Source organism: Xenopus laevis, chromosome 9_10L (assembly GCF_017654675.1).
Source record: "Xenopus laevis strain J_2021 chromosome 9_10L, Xenopus_laevis_v10.1, whole genome shotgun sequence".
NCBI classification, from domain to species: domain Eukaryota; kingdom Metazoa; phylum Chordata; class Amphibia; order Anura; family Pipidae; genus Xenopus; species Xenopus laevis.
The window spans coordinates 27247228-27270659 of NC_054387.1; the positions used below are offsets into that span (position 1 = coordinate 27247228).

A 23432-nucleotide genomic window follows, 5' to 3' on the forward strand; every position below is an offset into this window, starting at 1 on the left:
TAAATCTGCCCCTGATGCATACCTCCCAACTGTCCCTTTTTCAGAGGGACAGTCCCTCTTTTGACAGCTCAGCCTGCAGTCCCTCATTTGTACTGGAAAGTCCCAATTTTCTCTGCACTAGGGTTGGCACCTTTTCTGGAAAAAAATACCGGCCTTCCTATATATTTATCTTTTTTTCCTATTAATAACATTGTGATCAACCATCATTTTTACCAGCCAGGCCAGTAAAATACCGGCCAGGTGGCAACCCTACTCTGCACTGAACAGATAGAAAAAGAAACAACTTTTCTCACTTAATTGGCTTTTAGCAGAGTGCTAAACAGGTGCACATAAGATACTTTGTAACAATTTTCAGACACAAAAAAACAGTTTAGATAAGGAGAAATATTTTCAAACTTTAATAACCTGCCAAGTTTTGTAAAATTAACATGGTAATTAGGGGGTGTAACCACAGAAAGGGGTGTGGTCAAAAAATTTGCTATGCTACGTGCGAAAAAAAAGTCCCTCTTTTTACTTCCAAAATGTTGGGAGGTATGCTGATGGTATTTCACTTTTGCAAATATTATTATCCACAGTAAAGAAAAATATAAAAATCAAACAAGTGGTGGTCTTACCACTGAATCACAGAAACAGCAGCCCCTGCCCTTCTAACTCCTCCCTACAACTGTTGCCTTCCATCAAGTGGTCTCGTATTGGCTATTTATTTATTTGGCAAGAACCACTTGGAAGACTTGTAGGGGTTTCCCTAAAATAAACACTGAAGTATTATCCGACCCGCCCTCGCTCTTTTCTTGTACTGGCTGCTGACACTGCCCCTTAACACAAGCAAACTCTGCCCACAGCCCACGCCAGCTCTGTACAGGCACTGATACGGACTCTTTTCCAGGCAGCTCAGTTGACTACCGCACTGGCAAGCACAGCAGAATTTTATCTACTTGTACAGGCACAGAAGGAATTTGCGTTATTACCCAGGCGCAAACACTCAGTGCAAGACCTCCTCTTTTACACACCCATACAACCCTGTGTGTGAAGTAACAGAAAACAGTAAAACTTCCTCTGCACTTTGTCACCGCGATATCCTGTGAGAATGATACCGCCTTGAAGATCCAAAGTCCCTCAGAGATCGCTATAGAGATGCGAATCCTCATAGATTGATCGCGGAGCAGGCGCTGGCACGGGCACCACGATTCGGAGAATGGGACGTCTTCCCTGTGTGAAGAATGTGCGATTTAGAACCCTACAGAATACCCTGCTGGGTCTCTGCCTGCTCACTTTCCTGCTCATGGTCGTCGTTCACAAGGACCGGATCTTACAGAGGGTTGCCCAGAGCTTCCCTGCGACCAAGCCCAGGTAAGTACAGCGACGGGGCAATTCCACTCTGCCTGGAACCCTCTGTTACGGACACTAACTCGTAACAGAGAGAAGACGAACAGAGAAAGTTATAGTATCACTGTTATTAGTACAGTACCTGTATCCCTGCCCTCATTGACTTTTGAGGAATAATAATGAAGTGAAATAGTTTGGCACATTCATAACATAGTAACATAGTAAGTTAGTTACGTAATACGTTTGAAGAAAGACACATGCCCATCAAGTTTAACCTTGTAACTCAATTTTAACCTGCCTAACTGCTAGTTGATAGAGAGGAAAGCAAAAAAACCCCATTTGAAGCCTCTCCAATTTGCCTCAGAGGGGGAAAAATTCCTTCCTGACTCCAAAATGTCATTCAGACCAGTCACTGGTCTAAAACTGCCTCTTCTACATTTATTTAGGCATTACATTTAAGTATTCTGTAAATATTCCCTTAAACATGTTACCTTAGATTGTCTGGCTCTAAGAACCATAATTATAACAATTTTCATTATCAATATAATCATTAAAGGGTGAGAAAGCCATATTACTAGGCCACACAGGAACATATGCTTTGCAAATACAATGAAACCTCAATTTTACATACCTTGATTTTAAGTTTTCCTGCTTTTTGTTGGTGGCAAAACATCAAAAAATTTTTTTAAAAATTGATTACTATACAACGAAAAAAAAAACCACCAACACAAATTAAACTTTAAAATAGCAAAGCCTTTATTAAGAAATAACTTACAGAAACTCTGCTTCCCCTCCTCTTCAGAAAAGACATCAGGGCGATCATCGATCCTGCTGTGCTTGATTTCTCCTGCCTGGCTATTCTACGGACAGTGTGTCCTCTGCCCCATCTTCTTCTCCAGCTCTTCTTCATCTTCCTAGCCTGGGATCTCTGCTGCCTGTGGTCGCCTTTGCCTGAATCCAAGCTCAGGGGCTGCAGGAAAGGATTAGAGTCCAGGATCAGCGCTAAGCTCATACCACTGAGACACGAGTCCTCACTGGCAATTGGCACACAAGGACAGTGTAGTAACTACCGGGGGAGCAGGGGGTGCAATTGGGCCAGGGTCCGCATCCCCTCAGGGCCCCCCGGCAGCTCACGCGCCACGATTCCCAGCCGTTTCCGGGTGTACGGAGGGGTGCGGGGGCCCGGCAGCGCGTCCCACGCCAGGGCCCGCCCCCCCTCTAGCTTCCTTCCCACTTCCCTCTCACACTGCAACTGCCCGGGGGAAGTAATCAAAATGACCGCCTTTACCTGGCAGAGTGCGACCACATCAGAATGTACCTGATGCGATTGCATGTGCGTCGGGGATCAGTAAAGCCGCAGAAAAATCTCTGGGACACCCCATGTGCCAGGCAAAGGCGACCGCAGGCAGAGGTGCGGGAGGCAAGTGAGCAGCAGCATTTGTGACAGGAATAGGGGGCCAGGGAGAGAGCAGACACGGTCAGTTTGATTACTTCCCCTGGGGCAGTTGCAGTGAGAGAGGGAAGCGGGGAGGGAGCTCCTTTGTGCGCCGATTGCCAGTGAGGACTCATGTCTCAGCGGCATGAGCTTAGCGCTGATCCCTGCGCCTCTGTACAGTGAGTGAGCTTTTTGCATGTGCCCCTTGGACTCTAATACTTTCCTGCAGCCCCTGAGCTCGGATTCAGGCAAAAGAAGAAGAGCTGGAGAAGAAGATGGGGCAGAGGACATGCTGTCCATAGAATAGCTAGCCAGGAAAAATCAAGCACAGCAGGATCGATGGTCGCCCTGTCGCTTTTTCTGAAGGGAAGGGGAAGCAGAGTTTCTGTAAGTTATTTCTTAATAAAGGCTTTGCTATTTTAAAGTTTAATTTGTCTTGGTGTTTTTTTTTTTCGTTGTATAGTAACGGATATTTCTTTAATTTTTTTTTTGATGTTAATGGTCCTTTAACTCTTCCTCGCATCCTTTCACAGTCTACTTACAAGACCTTACATGCAAGACTTACATGCCTACTTACAAGACCACAAATGGGGGTATCACATGTAATATTTCACCGGTGTCGATTCTCCTCGCAGTATACCTTTAAGCTCCAAAGAGGGAACATATAAATCCCATAGCGTAAAACTATTTATTGATAAAAATATTTTAAAAAGTTTGTTTTGCACTCACATTTGCTATGAAGTAAGTCACATAAAATTATTAGTCTTTATGCAGGTTGCCGATGTAGTATAAGGAGGATTGTATGCTGGCAAAGCTCTCTCCGCCTGACGCGTTTCACCGAACCAATCGGCTTCCTCAGAGTGCCTCTTTACATTATGTTTTCCCTGTTTTTTACCAAATTTTTGTCCTGGTTTTCCCAAAAATTCAGTTTGTCTTGTGAATGTATTAATAGGGAAATTAAGAGGTTTCAAATACATGGTTTCTATGTAAATAATCTGTTCCAATTAGTCTGAACCTCATATAGCTGTGCACACATAACTTATTGCTTTAGATTGTGCACGTGACAGAGAGGTCTTGCCACCCATAGTGTAACATTAATACTGCAATTCTTAACACAGTTAATACTGTATTTAAAATTATATGCTCTAAGTACTTGGAGAATAAGTTGCTTTAAAACATTTCCCTGATTTTACTTTTCTCAGATTATACACTATTTTTCCTGGTTCCCTGAAAAACATAAAATGGGGGTTCTACTTTAATCCGTAACACATTGGTGTTAGTGTAAATCAAATAAACAATCTTATGTAATCTTAAAAGTAATGCAATTGAATTGTGTAAGTGTGCAGGGGCGCTTCGCCAATGAGGCGAGTTGAGGCTGTCGCCTCAGGCGGCAGTGCACCACTAGGTACCAGGGGCGGCAAAAATGGTTTTCAAACTGGAAATTCGGCTCTTCTAGCACAGAGAGCACAGTTAGGCTCTCTGCGCTAGTGTACTGGCCCTTTCTGCCCCCTGGACCCCCCTGGACCCCCTCAGGCGCAAAAAGGTAAGTGCACGGGGGAGGCAACTGCTGCTGCCTCAGGGGCCAGGATCGCCCCTGTAAGTGTGGATAATGCAGGAGAAGGCAGTATCTAGAGCTTACACAATTCAGATGTTTTACTGTTGGTGATTAGCATTGACACCAAATTGTACGAGTTTTAACCCAATTGACTCCAAATAGGTTCTAGGAGGTCCCCCATAGGCTAAAACTGCAATTAGGCAGGTTTTAGATGGCGAATGGTCGAAGTAGAATTTTTAAAGAGACAGTATGTGATAAATTTCGATATTCGAATTTTCAAATTTTTTTCAAATTCGAATCGAATTTGGGCTATTCCCTAGTCAAAGTACACAAAAAATAGCTCGAAATTCACATTTTTAAAATTCGAATTTTCACTTTCACTTTCTTCTGCACAACATATAATCGTGATGTTTATCACATTCAAGGCAGTATCAAAAAACATTGGGGTATTTTACTCCAAGATCCAATCTTGGGTAAGATCTTGGGAAGTACACCATCCTTTGTTTATAGGAGAGGAAAAAACGTAGCAGCACACATATCTAAAAGTTTGTATACCACCAAAGCGCAGAGTGAGGAGAGTGCTTGGTTGAAGTATAAAGGCTCCTATAGATGTGGACGCACCAGGTGTAAAACATGTGCACTCATGCAAGTATCCAAAACGTTTCACAGCACTGTAACTGGCGCAGGGTTTAAAATTAAACAATATTTTAACTGCGCATCAAAAGGGGTTATATATATGGCAACCTGTAGCTGTGGATCCCAATATGTAGGGAAGACTACCAGGACAGCCAGTACTCGGGTGTCAGAACATATGTCAGCTGTGGAACGCTTGGATACTAAATCAGCTATAGCGAAGCATTTGATTGATAAGCATCAGGGTGCATCATGTGTAAGTTTCCAAATTATAGATAGACCACAAAAAGACATGAGGAAGGGCGATTTAGATCAAAAATTATGTCGCCTTGAGGCTTTCTGGATTTACCAGTTGAAAACCACTGAAAATTATGGAGGGCTAAATAGAGAGTGGGAACTCGCTTGTTTCTGCAATTAGTGCATTCTTTAGCGTGCTTATCAGTTGAAAATAACCCCTTTAAGAATATACCAGATAGCTTCAATTTGCTACATTGAGATAATGGAATTTTGAAAATATTATGTAACTACTAACAAACATTGTATACTAAACTCCTTTTTTGCAGTAGCAATTTGTAACACTCCATAACTGTGCAGGATTTTCTCATTGTATGTTGTGATGGGTGTATGTGACACAATGCATTTTTGGTGTTAATCTATCTGGGGTTAATGTTTTTATGGGCGTTTTTATGGGTGTGTCTGTTTGGTGAGGTGCTATATTAACCAGTGTGGGGGTTAGCATACCTTATGCTTCTGAGGAAGTGGCGAGACGCCACGAAACGCATCAAGCATAGGGGTACATGTCACTGTCATTTTTTGCTTTTAATGATTTCTAATAAATGAAGATTTTAAGATTCAGCTACCGACATGCTCCGCAATTTTTGGAATTTTCACTTTGACCTTGGATAAATCTGCCCCTCAAAGTTCATTTAAAGGCGAGAAACCCCTTTAAAAAGTAAATGGCCCACTGGCCCTCTGGACCTTGTGCTTGGATTTTCCCAGCAACTGGAATTTTAGCAGCACTTTCCTGACTGACTGGAATTTTTTGCAGCAGAACACGTTTACCTGGTTAAAGCATGCAAATGCCCTAGTTTTGTATGAAAATAAATCTATGAAGGAACCACTTTGTAAACTATACAAATCAGTAAAACCTTTTCCGTGGCAAATCCTTTTAAACCAAGCAGCAAAAAGGCCCTGATCTCTTAATGCGGGACTATTTTAAACATTCAAAAACCTTGTAGCAGGAAAGTGGGGGGGGGGATTCAGGTTCAGAAATTTTCTTTAGCAGCTCTGCATTTTAGAATTTCAGTTAGGGTCAAATTTACCCTAGTAACCAGACAGTGGTTTGAATGCGCCACTAGAAGATGAATAGGATGATAAGTAGTAAAAAGTAACAAAAACAGTACAATTGTAACTTCACAGTACAATTTGGTAGATAGTTACATAGTTAACAGATGGCTGGAGGCAGCAGAATAAAGGAAATACATTAGAAACTATAAGAAATAAAACACGAAGACCAACTGAAAAGTCACTAAGAATAGGACATACTATAACATAATAAAAGATAACTTAACTTAAAGGTGAGCTACCACTTTAAAATACAGCAGGAATGTACAATATGGAAATTTTCTGACCAGTATCTAACTTTGTATCCATATATGTGCTATATTTTATGGTTCACTACGTTGAAAACACTGCCAAATTAGAAGACCTTTTTAAATACAGTAGAACTCCCATTTTACGTTTTTCGGGTCCAAAAAAAAAATGGTTTATAATCCAGAAATTTTTTTTAAATCAGAGAAAGGCATTATGCATTATGCTGGGACCACAAAAAACTTAAACTCAGTGTATGTAAAATAGAGTTTTTACTCAGGAACAATCGACTGAAAGCTTGCACTTTAAAATCTTTTCATTGAGCCCATAGAATGTTTTACATTAGCTGAGCTTCTATTTGTTATTATCAGTGCTTACATGGTAGCACATTTGTCTGTGAAATACATTGACAGGAAATGCAGACTATTTCAGCACAGCACACAAAAACCATCTTCCTTTATATATTTCTTTTGTCAGTTTGTGTGTGGGTTTTTAACTATACTTTCTGCTCTTAAATCTAGAGAAAATAATTGTGCTCTACTCCAGCAATTCTGCCTCCTTTTGCTGCTATGATAGGAGGGTCAGAAGCACTCCTGGGTTTGGCAGGTATTCCCATTTCCAAAAAAAACACAAGAAGATATGAAAATATTTATCATTCTTTAGTTTTATTGAGGCCATAGATTTTTTTGTATTGCATCTCATGTGTATATGCTCTTTGCCTCCAGCGGCAGACTGGGGGTCCATGCCCACCGGCGCTTCCACCTCAAGGGCCCCAAACCCCCCTGACACCCCTGGCCCAGCTGCATCCGCCACTGCAACTCATCCTCCCCACACATACTCTTCCTGCGCAAAGAAGTGTCAGGCAGGGTGCAGGTCTGAGTCGGTGGCCCACCTGGTTTTTCTTGGTGTCCCTCTGGCCGAGTCTGACCCTGTTGTCCCCTACTACTAAAAGTTTATTTCCTGACAAAGGTGAAATTTTTTGCTCCTGACCTCTGCAATATAAAAAGCTATATTATTGTGTGTTTATATATATAATATATATATATATATATATATATATATATATATATATATATATATTATTTATATATATATAATATATATATATATATATATATATATATATATAACAATTGAAGATGGACCAGCACTCCGTTTTCTTTATCAAAAGTGTTTATTCAATACACTGTGCATCCAACGTTTCGGCCCGCATTGGGGCCTTTATCAAGGCCCAATGCGGGCCGAAACGTTGGATGCACAGTGTATTGAATAAACACTTTTGATAAAGAAAACGGAGTGCTGGTCCATCTTCAATTGTTACATATCCTTTTGACCGAGCACCGGCAAGGAACTACAGAGGATAGAGTGCAGGTGTCTCACATTGAATTATATATATATATATATATAAATAAACAGGGCTGCATAACTTGGCATCTGTAAACAGAAGTGACGTACTAACACTAGTGGAGTTAATATGGAAGAACAAAATTGTTCGGTGCTGTGGGGTGATGCATGCAGGGGACCCTGGAGCTAACAATTAGGGGTTAATGCTCTTTTAAAAGGTCAGTACTCAGCACACAGTTATCCCCACTGCATAATAGTCTCTTGCAAACAAAGCATTTACAACAAAGGGTGGAGGTGTTTGTAAACTGGTTATTTTATTATTCATTTACATTCGCCACTTGTTTGCGGGTAGGATGAGATTAAAGCATAATGACTGGCATAAATTTAATTGCTATTGTATTGGACTACTGATTCACACAATTAAGGGGCAGATCTATCAAGGGTCGAAGTGAATTCGAGGGAATATACGAAGTAAAAAAATTAGAAATTCAGTAATTTTTTGGATACATCGGTCATCGAATAGGATACTATGACTTCGAATTTACTTTGAATTCGATTCGAGGTAAAATTGTTTGAATATTCATAATCGAAGAACTGTCTCTTTAAAAAAACTTCAACTTCAACCTGCCGAAGTGCTATGTTAGCCTATGGGGGACCTTCTAATGCAGGGTAGGCAACCCACTGCTTGCTGCGGCTCAGTCTTGCAGCTTTGCCAGTGTCACGATCGCCGCCCGGAGCTCCGGGCGGCGCGTCCCTCCTTGCCGGCGTCGCTCCCAAAATGGCGGCGCCCATGGCCGCCACGTGGGTAGCGGCGCCGGCGCGATGACGTCAGCGCGCCGATGTCGGCGCAAGAGCGTCAATGACGTCAGAATGGCGCCCAAGAATAGGATTTCTTCCCTAAAGAGTATCCTGGGTTTCCTGTCTGCCTTATTGCCTAAATCGTGTTCCTGATCTGTTTCCTGACCCTTTGCCTGGACTTTGGACTTTGTTTGTATTCTGCCTGCCTGTGAACTCTTGCCTGATCCTGACTATTCTTCGTTTAACCCTTTGGACACCGCGACCTTGTTCCCTCAAGAGGGCTTCCTCCTTGATCCTGACAACCTCCCTGGAGGGAGCTCCCGGCTCCCTGACAGCCAGTCACATCGTCTATAAAGCCCTTGCACCTGCTGGCGGCTTCTTGAGTGTGCGACCGCGATAAGGTAACCATTAGCTTACCACGGTCGCACACTCAAGAAGCCACCAGCAGGTGCAAGAGCTATATAGACATCCCAGGCAAGACAGAGCCGCAGCAAGATGATTCATCATGGTCCTTATCGCGGTCGCACATTCAAGACAAGAGAGAAGCCTCCAGCTGCAGCAGGTGCGAAGGCTATAGACGTGGATGTGATGCATATTTTAATGACGTCTATAGCCCTCGCCTTTAAACAGATAAGAAAGATGAGAACACTAGCATTTAATAGGGCTATTCAGTGTTTAATTTAATCATGCTCCAGGGCCCGTCCCCCTCTAGTTCCGTTTCTGACCATGAACACAGCACTTAATCTCCTGTTTTCCCGCATACTTAGGGGCAGATTTATCAAAATGTGAGATTAGAGCTCACAGCAGAAAAACTCCCCCACATTCTATTCAATCCTTTGGAATTTTTAGATGTGTATTGATCAGATTGTGAATTCTAACTTTCACTCACTTCTAAAAATGTTATATGATTGAATAGAAAGTGGGAGAGTTTTTCTGTTGTGAGCTCTAATCTCACATTTTAATACATCTGCCCCTTAGTGTTCCTATATTGACTGCTTTGCTGTGAGTCCCACGAGAGAAAAGCACTAAATACAAATAATTTCTCCTTTCCATGGGAAGTGCAGTGACGTCAAAGACGTGCAGAATGGAAAGTGAAAGTGATTGCTGTGCCTCATGCATAGAGGCAGTCATGGGCGTTCACAGAGGGGGGCAAGAGGGGGCAGTGCCCCCCCCTGGGACTGTGCACATAAGTTTCCACCTGTTCGTGCATTGGCCCCAGCTTACTGTGGTTTCTGTCGCGATCCCTCGAAGATTTTTCTTCTGTGCAGCAGAGTTTTCTTTTAGCTCCTTCCCTAGCTGCTCGCTCCCCCCTCCCTTGTCACGGTGCTGCCGGATGGTATTACTTCAGCTGTGACAGAGAGAGAGAGCAGCCAGGGAGCATCTGATTGGCCAGTAGCACAGATTGCAGCGCGGGAGAAAACGAAGGAAGGAAAGCCCTATCTATTGCAGTCTGCAGCCTTGTACTTGTGAGTTCTGGGGGTATTTATACAATTACTTGCCCTGTGCCATCTGTTTGTGTGTTTCTGCTGGTATTTATGTATGTACTTGCCCCTGTGCCATCTGTTTGTGAGTTCTGGGGGTATTTATACATGTACTTGCCCCTGTGCCATCTGTTTGTGTGTTCTGCTGGTATTTATGCATGTACTTGCCCCTGTGCCATCTGTTTGTGTGTTCTGCTGGTATTTATGTATGTACTTGCCCCTGTGCCATCTGTTTGTGAGTTCTGGGGGTATTTATACATGTACTTGCCCCGTGCCATCTGTTTGTGAGTTCTGGGGGTATTTATACATGTACTTGCCCTGTGCCATCTGTTTGTGAGTTCTGGGGGTATTTATACATGTACTTGCCCCTGTGCCATCTGTTTGTGAGTTCTGGGGTATTTATACATGAACTTGCCCCTGTGCCATCTGTTTGTGAGTTCTGGGGGTATTTATACATGTACTTGCCCCTGTGCCATCTGTTTGTGAGTTCTGGGGGGATTTATACATGTACTTGCCCCTGTGCCATCTGTTTGTGAGTTCTGGGGTATTTATACATGTACTTGCCCCTGTGCCATCTGTTTGTGAGTTCTGGGGGTATTTATACATGTACTTGCCCCTGTGCCATCTGTTTGTGAGTTCTGGGGGTATTTATTCAATTACTTGCCCCTGTGCCATCTGTTTGTGAGTTCTGGGGTATTTATACATGTACTTGCCCCTGTGCCATCTGTTTGTGAGTTCTGGGGGTATTTATACATGAACTTGCCCCTGTGCCATCTGTTTGTGAGTTCTGGGGTATTTATACATGAACTTGCCCCTGTGCCATCTGTGTGTGAGTTCTGGGGGTATTTATACATGTACTTGCCCCTGTGCCATCTGTTTGTGAGTTCTAGGGGTATTTATACATGTACTTGCCCTGTGCCATCTGTTTGTGTGTTCTGCTGGTATTTATGCATGTACTTGCCCCTGTGCCATCTGTTTGTGTGTTCTGCTGGTATTTATGTATGTACTTGCCCCTGTGCCATCGTTTGTGAGTTCTGGGGGTATTTATACATGTACTTGCCCCTGTGCCATCTGTTTGTGAGTTCTGGGGGTATTTATACATCTACTTGCCCCTGTGCCATCTGTTTTTTGAGTTCTGGGGGTATTTATACATGTACTTGCCCCTGTGCCATCTGTTTGTGAGTTCTGGGGGTATTTATACATGTACTTGCCCTGTGCCATCTGTTTGTGAGTTCTGGGGGTATTTATACATGAACTTGCCCCCTGTGCCATCTGTTTGTGAGTTCTGGGGGTATTTATACATGTACTTGCCCCTGTGCCATCTGTTTGTGAGTTCTGGGGGTATTTATACATGTACTTGCCCCTGTGCCATCTGTTTGTGAGTTCTGGGGGTATTTATACATGAACTTGCCCCTGTGCCATCTGTGTGTGAGTTCTGGGGGTATTTATACATGAACTTGCCCCTGTGCCATCTGTTTGTGAGTTCTGGGGGTATTTATACATGTACTTGCCCCTGTGCCATCTGTTTGTGAGTTCTGGGGGTATTTATACATGTACTTGCCCCTGTGCCATCTGTTTGTGAGTTCTGGGGGTATTTATACATGTACTTGCCCCTGTGCCATCTGTTTGTGAGTTCTGGGGGTATTTATACATGTACTTGCCCCTGTGCCATCTGTTTGTGAGTTCTGGGGGTATTTATTCAATTACTTGCCCCTGTGCCATCTGTTTGTGAGTTCTGGGGGTATTTATACATGTACTTGCCCCTGTGCCATCTGTTTGTGAGTTCTGGGGGTATTTATACATGAACTTGCCCCTGTGCCATCTGTTTGTGAGTTCTGGGGGTATTTATACATGAACTTGCCCCTGTGCCATCTGTGTGTGAGTTCTGGGGGTATTTATACATGTACTTGCCCCTGTGCCATCTGTTTGTGAGTTCTAGGGGTATTTATACATGTACTTGCCCCTGTGCCATCTGTTTGTGTGTTCTGCTGGTATTTATGCATGTACTTGCCCCTGTGCCATCTGTTTGTGTGTTCTGCTGGTATTTATGTATGTACTTGCCCCTGTGCCATCTGTTTGTGAGTTCTGGGGGTATTTATACATGTACTTGCCCCTGTGCCATCTGTTTGTGAGTTCTGGGGGTATTTATACATCTACTTGCCCCTGTGCCATCTGTTTGTGAGTTCTGGGGGTATTTATACATGTACTTGCCCCTGTGCCATCTGTTTGTGAGTTCTGGGGGTATTTATACATGTACTTGCCCCTGTGCCATCTGTTTGTGAGTTCTGGGGGTATTTATACATGAACTTGCCCCTGTGCCATCTGTTTGTGAGTTCTGGGGGTATTTATACATGTACTTGCCCCTGTGCCATCTGTTTGTGAGTTCTGGGGTATTTATACATGTACTTGCCCCTGTGCCATCTGTTTGTGAGTTCTGGGGGTATTTATACATGTACTTGCCCCTGTGCCATCTGTTTGTGAGTTCTGGGGTATTTATACATGAACTTGCCCCTGTGCCATCTGTTTGTGAGTTCTGGGGTATTTATACATGTACTTGCCCCTGTGCCATCTGTTTGTGAGTTCTGGGGTATTTATACATGTACTTGCCCCTGTGCCATCTGTTTGTGAGTTCTGGGGGTATTTATACATGTACTTGCCCCTGTGCCATCTGTTTGTGAGTTCTGGGGGTATTTATACATGTACTTGCCCCTGTGCCATCTGTTTGTGAGTTCTGGGGGTATTTATTCAATTACTTGCCCCTGTGCCATCTGTTTGTGAGTTCTGGGGGTATTTATACATGTACTTGCCCCTGTGCCATCTGTTTGTGAGTTCTGGGGGTATTTATTCAATTACTTGCCCCTGTGCCATCTGTTTGTGAGTTCTGGGGGTATTTATACATGAACTTGCCCCTGTGCCATCTGTGTGTGAGTTCTGGGGGTATTTATACATGTACTTGCCCCTGTGCCATCTGTTTGTGAGTTCTAGGGGTATTTATACATGTACGTGCCCCTGTGCCATCTGTTTGTGAGCTCTGGGGGTATTTATACATGTACTTGCCACTGTACCATCTGTTTGTGAGTTCTGGGGGTATTTATACATGTACTTGCCACTGTACCATCTGTTTGTGAGTTCTGGGGGTATTTATACATGAACTTGCCACTTTGCCATCTTTGTGTGAACTAGGGTTGCCACTTGTCAGACAACGGGTATTTTGAAGGGTTGCCCGGGTCAAAACTTCCTGGATGGTTTTTCAAATTAGGGAAACTGTGCAGGATTCCCTTGATTGACCCGGCGATCGGCTGATCGCCGTGGCATAGCTCCACCCCCTGATGGCATTGACACACCCACCTATCTCACAGGCCCGCCCACAGATGCCTCCTTGCCCCACCCTGGAAAATTTTCTGCGGACACCCATGGAGGCAATAAAGGCAATACAAACCTCAATATTACGTACCATGATTTTCATTTTTCCTGCATTTTACATTGTTTTTTTTGTGAACCCCCCCTAAATCAGATTTTACCAACCAGTTGTCCCCCTTGACTTTTCACAAACACCAAACCTCCCAACATTTTAGAAATAGAAAGAAGGACAAATTACCCCCCCCCCCCCAATTACCATGTTCATTTTACTAAATTTGGCAGGTTATGAAACTTTGAACACATTTCTGTGGTTTTTATATTTTATAACAGTTTTGCTAATGAAAGTGAATTGCCTTTTAAACTGCAAGTCACAGTTTCCCCTAGAGACCTGCTTATTTTAATTTGTTACAGTTATTTCTTTGCATATCTTAAACTGTTACAAAAGTATCTAAGTGCACCTGCTCTCTGCCAAAAGCCTCTTATTTGATTAAGTTTTAGAAACGTTGTATCTTTTTCTGGCTGTTCAGTGCAGGAGATCAAATAGAAATCTGAACATTTCAGTAACAATCCGGGACTGGAGGTTGAGCTTTCAAAATTGGGACTGTCCTGCGAAAAACGGGACAGTTGGAATGTATGAAACACTACGTTTGTACAGTCATATGAAAAAGTTTGGGAACCCCTCTCAGCCTGCATAGTAATTTACTCCACTTTCAACAAAAAAGATAGTGGTATGTCTTTCATTTCCCAGGACAAATAAGAGATATAGGCAGCACTACTTACACTCTACAGGTGTTGTTGAATATGGTGGTGCTATTCCTTAGATGTACGGCCACGTCCACATTTGGCAAAGTTTCACAGGAAAGGCTAGAAGTGGTGAAGTGCTTGCCTTTGTTGGGAAATTTTGCTTTCATTTCCCAGGAACATCTGAGTACTGGGGTGTTTTCTGAACAAAGATTTTTAGTGAAGCAATATTCAATTGTATGAAAATAAATTAAATGTGAAAAACTGGCTGTGCAGAAAATTGGTTACCCTTGTAGTTTTATTAATTTGAATGCATGTAACTGCTCAATATTGATTACTGACAACTAGTCAGTATTCGCTGCCCGCAAAAAATTCGCGGGCGGCAAAAAACTTTTTCCGTTGGCGTTGAAAAAAAACGACCAACGTCATCAAAAAAAAACGGCGCCGGCGGCGTTTTCGTGAATTTTTCGCCATTTCACGGGAAATTCACGAATTTTAGGTGAAGCGAAACGACGCAAATTCGTCCATCACTACTGACAACACAAAATTGGTTGGATTAGCTTGTTAGGCCTTGAACTACATAGGCAGGTGTGTTCCAATCACGAGAAAAGGTATTTAAGGTGGCAAATTGCAAGTTGTGCTTCTGTTTGACTGGCCTCTAAAGAGTGACAGCATGGGATTCTCAAAACAATTCTCGAAAGATCTGAAAACAAAGATTGTTCAGTATCATGGTTTAGGGGAAGGCTTAAAAAAGCTATCTCAGAGGTTTAAACTGTTAGTTTCAACTGTAAGGGATGTAAAACAGGAAATGGAAGGCCACAGGCACAGTTGCTGTAAAACCCAGGTCTGGCAGGCCAAGAAAAAAACAGGAGCGGCATATGCGGAGGATTGTGAAAATGGTTACAGACAATCCAAAGACTTGAAGAACACCTTGCTGCAGATGGTATCAATTTGCACTAAGAATGGCAGGGTGATGAGAAAGAAGCCCTTTCTGCACTCTGTTATTTGGTCATAATAAAAAGCTCTTTGCATGGGGGAAGAAGAACACTGCATTCCAAGAAAAACACCTGCTAACTACTGTCAAATTTGATGGACTTTCCATCATGCTGTGGGGCTGTGTGGCTTGTTCAGGGACTGAGGTCCTTGTTAAAGTCGAGGGTCGGATGAAATCAACCCAATATAAACAAATTCTTCAGGATAATGTTCAAGCATCAGTCACAAAGTTGAAGTTACACAAGGGTTGGATATTCCAACAAGACAATGACCCTAAACACACTTCGAAATCTACAAAGACATTTATGCAGCGGGAGAAGTACAATATTCTGGAATGGCCATCACAGTCCAACGACTTGAATATCAGCAGAAATCTATGGGATGATATGAAACAGGCTGTCCATGCTCGAAAGCCATCAAATTTAACTGAACTGGAGAGATTTTGTATGGACAAATGGTCAAAAATACCATTCAGAATCCAGACACTCATCAAAGGCTATAGGAGGCGTCTCGAGGCTGTTATATTTGCAAAAGGAGACTTAACTAAGTATTGATGTAATATCTCTGTTGGGGTGCCCAAATTTATGCACTTGTCCAATTTTGTTATGATGCATATTGTATATTTTCTGTCCAATAAACTTTATGTCACTGCTGAAATACTACTACTGTATTTCCATGAGGCATGCTATATATTAAAAGGAAGTTGCTACTTTGAAAGCTCAGCCAATGATAAACAAAACTACAAACAATTAAAAGGGGTTCCCAAACTTTTTCATATGACTGTATTGCCCTACAGATCTTACATATAATGCGCTGAGTAAAGCTTCTGCTGCTTCCTTTATCGCCTCCGGCATATTCCCCGCACGTCACAAAGATGGCCGCCAAATAACTTAAGTAGACTGATACATGGGGTTGCCTTGTCTTTAAAGGAGAAGGAAACCCCCTGGGCGCAAAACCCTCCCCCCCTCCCCTGTGTTTCCCCCCTCCCCCCTGGCCTACCTGTCCGCCAGGGCAAATGCCCCTAACTTTTTACTCACCCCTCTGCGCAGGTCCTGTCCAAGGAGTTCACAGTCGCCATCTTCTCCCACGCGCATCTTCTTCCTGCTTTGACTGGCATCTGGCTCATGCGCAGTAGGAACAGTTACCGGTACGGATCTACTGCGCATGCGCCGAATGTCACTAAGTTTTCTGATTTCACTTCGTGACATTCGGCGCATGCGCAGTAAATCCGTACCGGTAACTGTTCCTACTGCGCATGCGCCAGAAGACTCCGGTCAAAGCAGGAAGAAGACGTGCGTGGGAGAAGATGGCGACTGTGAACCTGCGCAGAGAGGTGAGTAACAAGTTAGGGGCATTTGCCCAGGGGGACAGGTAGGCCAGAGGGGAGGATAGAGGGGGGCAACACAGGGGGGGAGGGGTTTTGCGCCCAGCGGGTTTCCTTCTCCTTTAAGGGTGATGACAAATCTCCTCTTTCTCGTGTGACTAAAAATCCCGAAATGCCTTCCCGCCGGCTAGAATGTGAGTCGCCGGCAGGATGGCACTGGATCGCTTTGGGTTCCGAAGTCGCCTGCAGTTGCCTCACAAGGAAACTTCAGACGACTTTGGAAAACCGAAGCAATCCAAGTGCCATCCGGCCGGCGATTCACATTCTAGCCAGCGGGAAGGCATTTTGGGGAGATTAGCCGTCCGAAGAAGAGGAGATTTGTCGCTGGCCGACTAATCTCCCCAGAACGCTAGGTGTGCCACCACCCTTAACTGCATGTTGTCTCTGCAGCAATTGGGTGCTGTCAGAGACTAAGGGGCCTATTTACTAACATTTGAATTTTTTTTCACAAATCAAATGTTTTCTCTAAAAATTAGTTTTTTAACTTCTCTAAAACACAAAAAAATTGAGATTTATAAAGTTTAATATCCATGAAAAACTCTTAATACAAAACTTCTGCAAGTAAATGCATTCAAAGTCGCCTTGAAGTCAATGGGAGCCGCACTGATGCTATTGGACCTTTTTTCCCCATTCAGACTTTTAGAGGTTTTTGGATTTTTTTCACTAGTAATTGTCTGAAAAACTAAAATTTTCAGATGTTGTAGCACATCGTTCAGTGATTTTTACTGCTCATAGTTTTTATATTTGGATCTTCCAATAAATTACATGGCATTTGTGATTTTAGAGAAATTTTTTTATTTGTGGTCTCTAAAACCACTAAATTGAAAATGTTAATAAACATGGCTCCCCAAATTTTAGCATTCCCTGTGGCTGAAGTTCCTTGATTCAGCAAACAGGTTCAGTGTAAAACGTTTGTGTGTCACCACAATAAGGGGGTTATCTATCAAATGTTGAATTTTAGAGTTTTATATACCTCGAATGAACTCAGAACTAGAATAGTTTCTAATTTAAGAAAAAAACTTAAATGGAAAAAACTAGAATCAGCGAGTTTGGGTTTAACAACCCAAAACTCGAATTAATCAAGTTTTCGTCAGGAAAAAATTCAAGGTGCTGGAAATGATCGAGTTTTCAGGCAAAACCCTCTGAAATAAACTCGAACATCATGAAGGCAATTAACATCTTCAAATGGCTGTGGCTGAAGTTCCTTGATTCAGCAAACAGGTTCTGTGTAAAACGTTTGTGTGTCACCACAATAAGGGGGTTATCTATCAAATGTTGAATTTTAGAGTTTTATATACCTCGAATGAACTCAGAACTAGAATAGTTTCTAATTTATAGAAAAAAACTTAAATGGAAAAAACTAGAATCAGCGAGTTTGGGTTTAACAACCCAAAACTCGAATTAATCAAGTTTTCGTCAGGAAAAAATTCAAGGTGCTGGAAATGATCGCGTTTTCAGGCAAAACCCTCTGAAATAAACTCGAACATCATGAAGGCAATTAACATCTTCAAATGGTTCGAGGGACCTCTGCCATTGACTCCTACATGACCTTGACAGGTTTTAGATGGTTTATTTTCAGATTTGAGATTTCCAGTGTCGAGGTATAATAAATCTCCAAAAAACTTGAGTTTTTTTTATCCTAAAATATGAATTTCTACCAAAAAAAATAAACTCAAGAACTCGAATTTTTGTGGAAAATCTCGATCCTTAATAAATAACCCCTAATTGTGTGGATTCCACATATAATTTGTTCATGATATCATCTTTATTGTCAATGTAATTATAGGTATCCTGTCAGGGTCTGACTATCAGTATAATGCATATATGGGTGGAGGGATCTAATACTTTTTCTGCATTATGATGAAGGTCGATATTTCCATAAAACATTGTGCTGCTAAAGAAGCCTTGTGTGCCAGATGTAAGGCCAATCTCATGCTTTGTAACTTTCCAGAGAAAGTTATCAGTCTAGGCAACCACTCATAACTGTTGCTGATAGTATCAAAGGTCAAGATATTGCTGCATTATAGGCAACTTTATACTGTCAAAAAATAAATAGACCCAGAGCTCTGCCTTATGAAACCACGCTACGTGCATGTAATACACAGCAGAGAGTTACTAGTCACTAAAACTAGCTTTTATTGGTCATATAAAAACCCATAAATTCATCCTACTAAACTGCTAGAGTTTCCATAAAAAGATAAGTTGAGACACAAGTTGAGATGAGATAAGACACATTTCCATTGACTTCAACCATTTATATATAAGCGATATGTAACAGGCTTCTCTACCGGCAATAATTGAAATCACCAGTGGCAAAACCTACTCATCCTGAAGTTGCCCGAAGTTTCCTTGCGAGGCACAAGCAGGTATAGTGCTTTTGGTACGGCTACTTTGCCATAATACACTGTATTACACCCAGGGGGCATGTACCTTTGCCAGCTTAGTTTCCTTCTCACTGCTTGAAGTTCGGCTCCAGGCCGCTTTCTTACTTGAGTCTGTATCATTGCGTGTACGACTTCAGGTTTGACTTCCATTCTGGGGCTTGCAGGTTCGACACCCTGCCTTGGCTCTCAATTGGTGGCTCTTGGCTTCTATTTGCTGGGAAGCTTTACTATAAGTGGGGTGGCCCTCCGGGCATTTGCCTGAATGGACAGATTATCAGTCTGGGCCTGGTTTTAGCCCTTTCGCTACCAGCCAATTTGGCGGATTTGGTACTTTTATTGCCAAACCATTTTTGATCATTTTGTACTCTTCCACTTTAAGGGACAACCTGAGCTTTCAAAATATGCTAGACTTTTGGTGTAATTCCACTTCTGTAAAGAAATATAGGCTTTTAAGTGTCTAATAAATGAAAAAAAATCATGTTTCACATAGTACAATCACACATATATCAGAAACATGAGAACACAGCCAATTTGGAAAGTTCTCTGTCTCCTGAACGCGCCAATACCAAATATATATAGTTTTATGGAGATTTCTCACTTGTATAGATCAAAATCACCAAGCAGTACACTACCACATTTCCAAGGCACTGCTCCACAAAACAGCATACTTTCAAGGCCAAACATTCCATTAACAGGGTTTACCATAGAAAACTACCCATTATTAGAAAGAACAGATTCTGGAGAATCCAAAATAGGTAAATATATCTATGTACTCTCCCACACATCATTAGGTACCATTAGGTAAACACCCTAATATGAATACCAGGAGTCCACTTAACAGTTTTATGCCCAATATGTATTGGTTTATCTAAGTATGTGGCATATAGGGGCCCCAATATATAGACACCTCACTCAAGCTATCAGTTCTTTCGTTTCAGATACTGCAAAATCAACACATTTACATAATTTTGGGTAGAAAAAAGTATGTTCACCCCAGAAAAGGAAATGTTTTCAGAAAGTACATATTCCCCCGAATCCAAATTGGGTATGCATATCTTTCTACTCCTAAGCACAGAGCCGCAACCCTTTCCTAAATTTGGCAATTTTGGTGACATTTCCAAAAATCACCTCAAAACTTCCACCCTGCAGCATATTATTTCCCACATACTATTAGCTATCAAGATAAATCACCCCAAATATGAAAGCCTGGGGTCCGCTGAACATTTTTATGTCCAATTTGTATAGGTTTACATAAGCATGTGGCATATAGGGGCCCCAGAATGAAGACCCCCCATATGGTCTGTCATTTCAGGTACTGCAAAATCAACACATTTACATCATTTTGAGGGGGCAAAGGAAGAAAAAAGTAAGTTTGCCCCAGAAAATCATATATTTTTGGAAAGTACACATTCCCCCAGATCCAAATTGGGTATGCATGTCTTTCTACTCCAAAGCACCAAGCCACAAACCTTTCCTAAATTTGACGATTTTGGTGACATTTCCATCTTATTTCCTACTGTAACGAAGTCACCCTGGTGGTCTAGTGGGAGGACGGCAGGCCGATCCTCTTCTTGTGCCGGCTCTCTCCTAGTGCGCACGCGCATGCGCACTTCCGGATTTAAAGGTGCATGCGCGCTGACGTAATGACGTCAGCGCGCAATGGCGCCAAATTCAAAAGTATTAAAGGGGCATTCCCACAGTTGTCATTGCCCGTGATAGGATTTGTTCCTGGTGCTTCTGAGCTTAAGCTATTTCTGTCTGAACCTGTTTGTGATTCCTGTTGTGACCCTTGCCTGGCTTTTGACTATTCTGACTTCTGGATCCTGACACTTGCCTGATTACCGACTACCTCTCTTGATTAACCCTTTTTGATTGACAACCCGGTTTGACCCTTGCCTGCCTGACGATTCTTGATATCTGCCTGCCTCGACCCAGCCTGTCTGACGATTCTCTTGCCTGCTCCATTTGTACCGTGACCTTCGGCCCAAAAGACTCTGCTACCTGCCGTGCCCCTCTGCTAGCCAGAACATCTTGCCTTGTACCCCTCGTTAAGTCCAGGTGGCACCCAAGTAAGTTGAGGGCTCCTCCCGAAGCCCAACGGTGGTCACACTACTGGTGAAGCCGAGCCGAGACCAGGGTACTTGGCACCTGTTCTGGTATTGGGTGCCGGCCGTGACACCTACATACTATTAAGCGTAATAAAAGAAGAACTGGCACTCAGAGCTCGATGCAAGCGGGCAAAGCCCTGCGTGTTTATTACAATGTAACGTTTCGGGGGCGGGCCCCTTCGTCAGACGAAGGGGCCCGCCCCCGAAACGTTAATTGTAATAAACACGCAGGGCTTTGCCCGCTTGCATCGAGCTCTGAGTGCCAGTTCTTCTTTTATTACGCTTACTACAATTGGGGTTGCCGATCCCTTCTGACTGTGCACCGGGCCAACTTATGCTGGAGAGGCCAGGGTGTGCTGGTGGGTTCTGGAATTTTGACCTACATACTATTAAGCATCAAGATCAATCACCCCAAATATGAAAGCTTGGGTTCATTGAACTGTTTTATGCCCAATGTACATAGGTTAATGAAGTACATGGCATATAAAGACCCCAAAATCTACATTGTGCATACTTATTTGATGGTTTACATCTACACTAATGTATAAACATTGCCGGGTTTATATGGGATAAAAGTTACAAAAACTATATAGTGACCCCTAAAAAACATATATTTTTGGAAAGTACACATTCTGACGAATCCAAAATAGTTAATTATTCCTTTCTACTCCAAACTACCATACTGCAAAGCTACGCTAAAGGCAGCAGTTTTTATGACATTTCTGAAAATCACCTAAAATATTGCAGTTGGCCGCATTTATCTCACCCAAATTCCTACAAACAATTGTAATACACCCTAAATATTGATGTCAAGGGCCTAATGAACAGTTTGATGCCCAATATGCATAGATATACCAAAGCAGCTGGCATGTGCGGACCCCAAATTAAAATAGTGCGTTGGTTGCCGATACACCTTCTGTGAACAAAGACCCTGACTGCATATTATTGTGCCATAAGACCATCCTAACAGCACAGAGACTCCCAGAAACCATATATTTTTGTAAAGTACACATTCTGATGAATCCAAAGTTGCTAAAAATGTCCAAATCATCAAAGTGCAAACAGCGCTAAAAAATATATAAGGAACAACAATGCAAGCTTAAAACCGCAATAAAATCACAAAAATCTAATACAATTAGCCAAATCAATTAAATAACAAAATAACTGATCAGACAGCGTGGGTAGCGGTCAGAATGCTGGATCCAATAGTCACTCTGGGAAATCAACAGATTTAGGGGAATAACAAGAGGGAAACTGATAAAATGAAGAACTAAAAAAGTGTGTGTTTGTGTATGCATGTGTGTACAGCTGTAAAAAGTGGACCCATGTGGCAGCCCCCTAGGCTCATTGCCTAGGGGGTTGAGCAGCCAGGAGTGCCTCTATGTACTTCGATTTGCCATAAGTGCAGAGAGGCAGCTCTTTAAACAGCTCCTATGTTACTGGCACTTAGAGTCTTTTTAAGCCAGAACATAGGCGCTACGTTTTAAAGGGTTAATAGCATTTACATTTTCAAAGCACTTAAATCCCACCCACAATTTATAATTAATGTATACAGGTATGGGATAACTTATTCGGAAACCTCTTATCTAGAACACTCCAGTCCGCATTCCAGTTATTGGATCCTACACCAGTATTGGAATGTTGCTTATAAACAGGGTCGGACTGGGGGGCTTGGGGCCCACCGTGGCTACTGTCCCAGGTCCCCCCTCCGGCCCCCGCTGCCAATCCAGTGTACCACGACGCGTTTCTGCATACGCGCGCGGTGATGGATCTCTGCGTGTGCACACGGCACCAAGTCAGTGCGCATGCGCAAAATTTTTATTATGCCGCTACCGACAAAGAGGGGTCGCGCAACACTAAGAAGCGTATATCCTTAGTAAAGCCATGCTGATTGCTGCTCATAATGCCATTCACTAGGACAACATTTTCAATGTGACCCCTTACAGTGTCGGACTGGGCCGGGGGGACTCCAGGAAAAAAACGGGCGGGCCCTGGGCTCTTGTGGGCCCCTCCGGCCCAGTCCGACACTGTAAGGGATCACATTCAAAATGTTGTCCTAGTGAATGGCATTATGAGCAGGAATCAGCATGGCTTTATTAAGGATAGTAAGATGCTGGACAGTGGGGGCAGTAAATGTAATCTATTTGGATTTTGCCAAAGCCCTTGATACCATGCCCCACAAATGACTGCTTTGTAAATTAAGGTCTGTTGGGCTTAATGAAGTTGTTTGCACATGGATAGGAAACTGGCTATAGGATCGAGTACAGAGGGTGGTTGTTAATGGTACATTCTCTTCTTGG

The 23432-nt window shown here is 42.7% G+C and overlaps 1 protein-coding gene across 1 annotated transcript in view; it reads left to right on the forward strand.

Moving 5' to 3' along the window:
* The first annotated feature begins 800 nt into the window (after positions 1-800).
* The window catches only part of abo2.L (alpha-N-acetylgalactosaminide alpha-2,6-sialyltransferase 2-like [provisional] L homeolog), a 76359-nt gene continuing 53727 nt past the window's right edge, over positions 801-23432 (forward strand). The window contains exon 1 of the mRNA XM_018235073.2: positions 801-1350. Within this exon, the coding sequence (XP_018090562.1) occupies positions 1196-1350 (155 nt within the window). The 5' untranslated portion in view covers positions 801-1195. The remainder of the gene's footprint in view (positions 1351-23432) is intronic.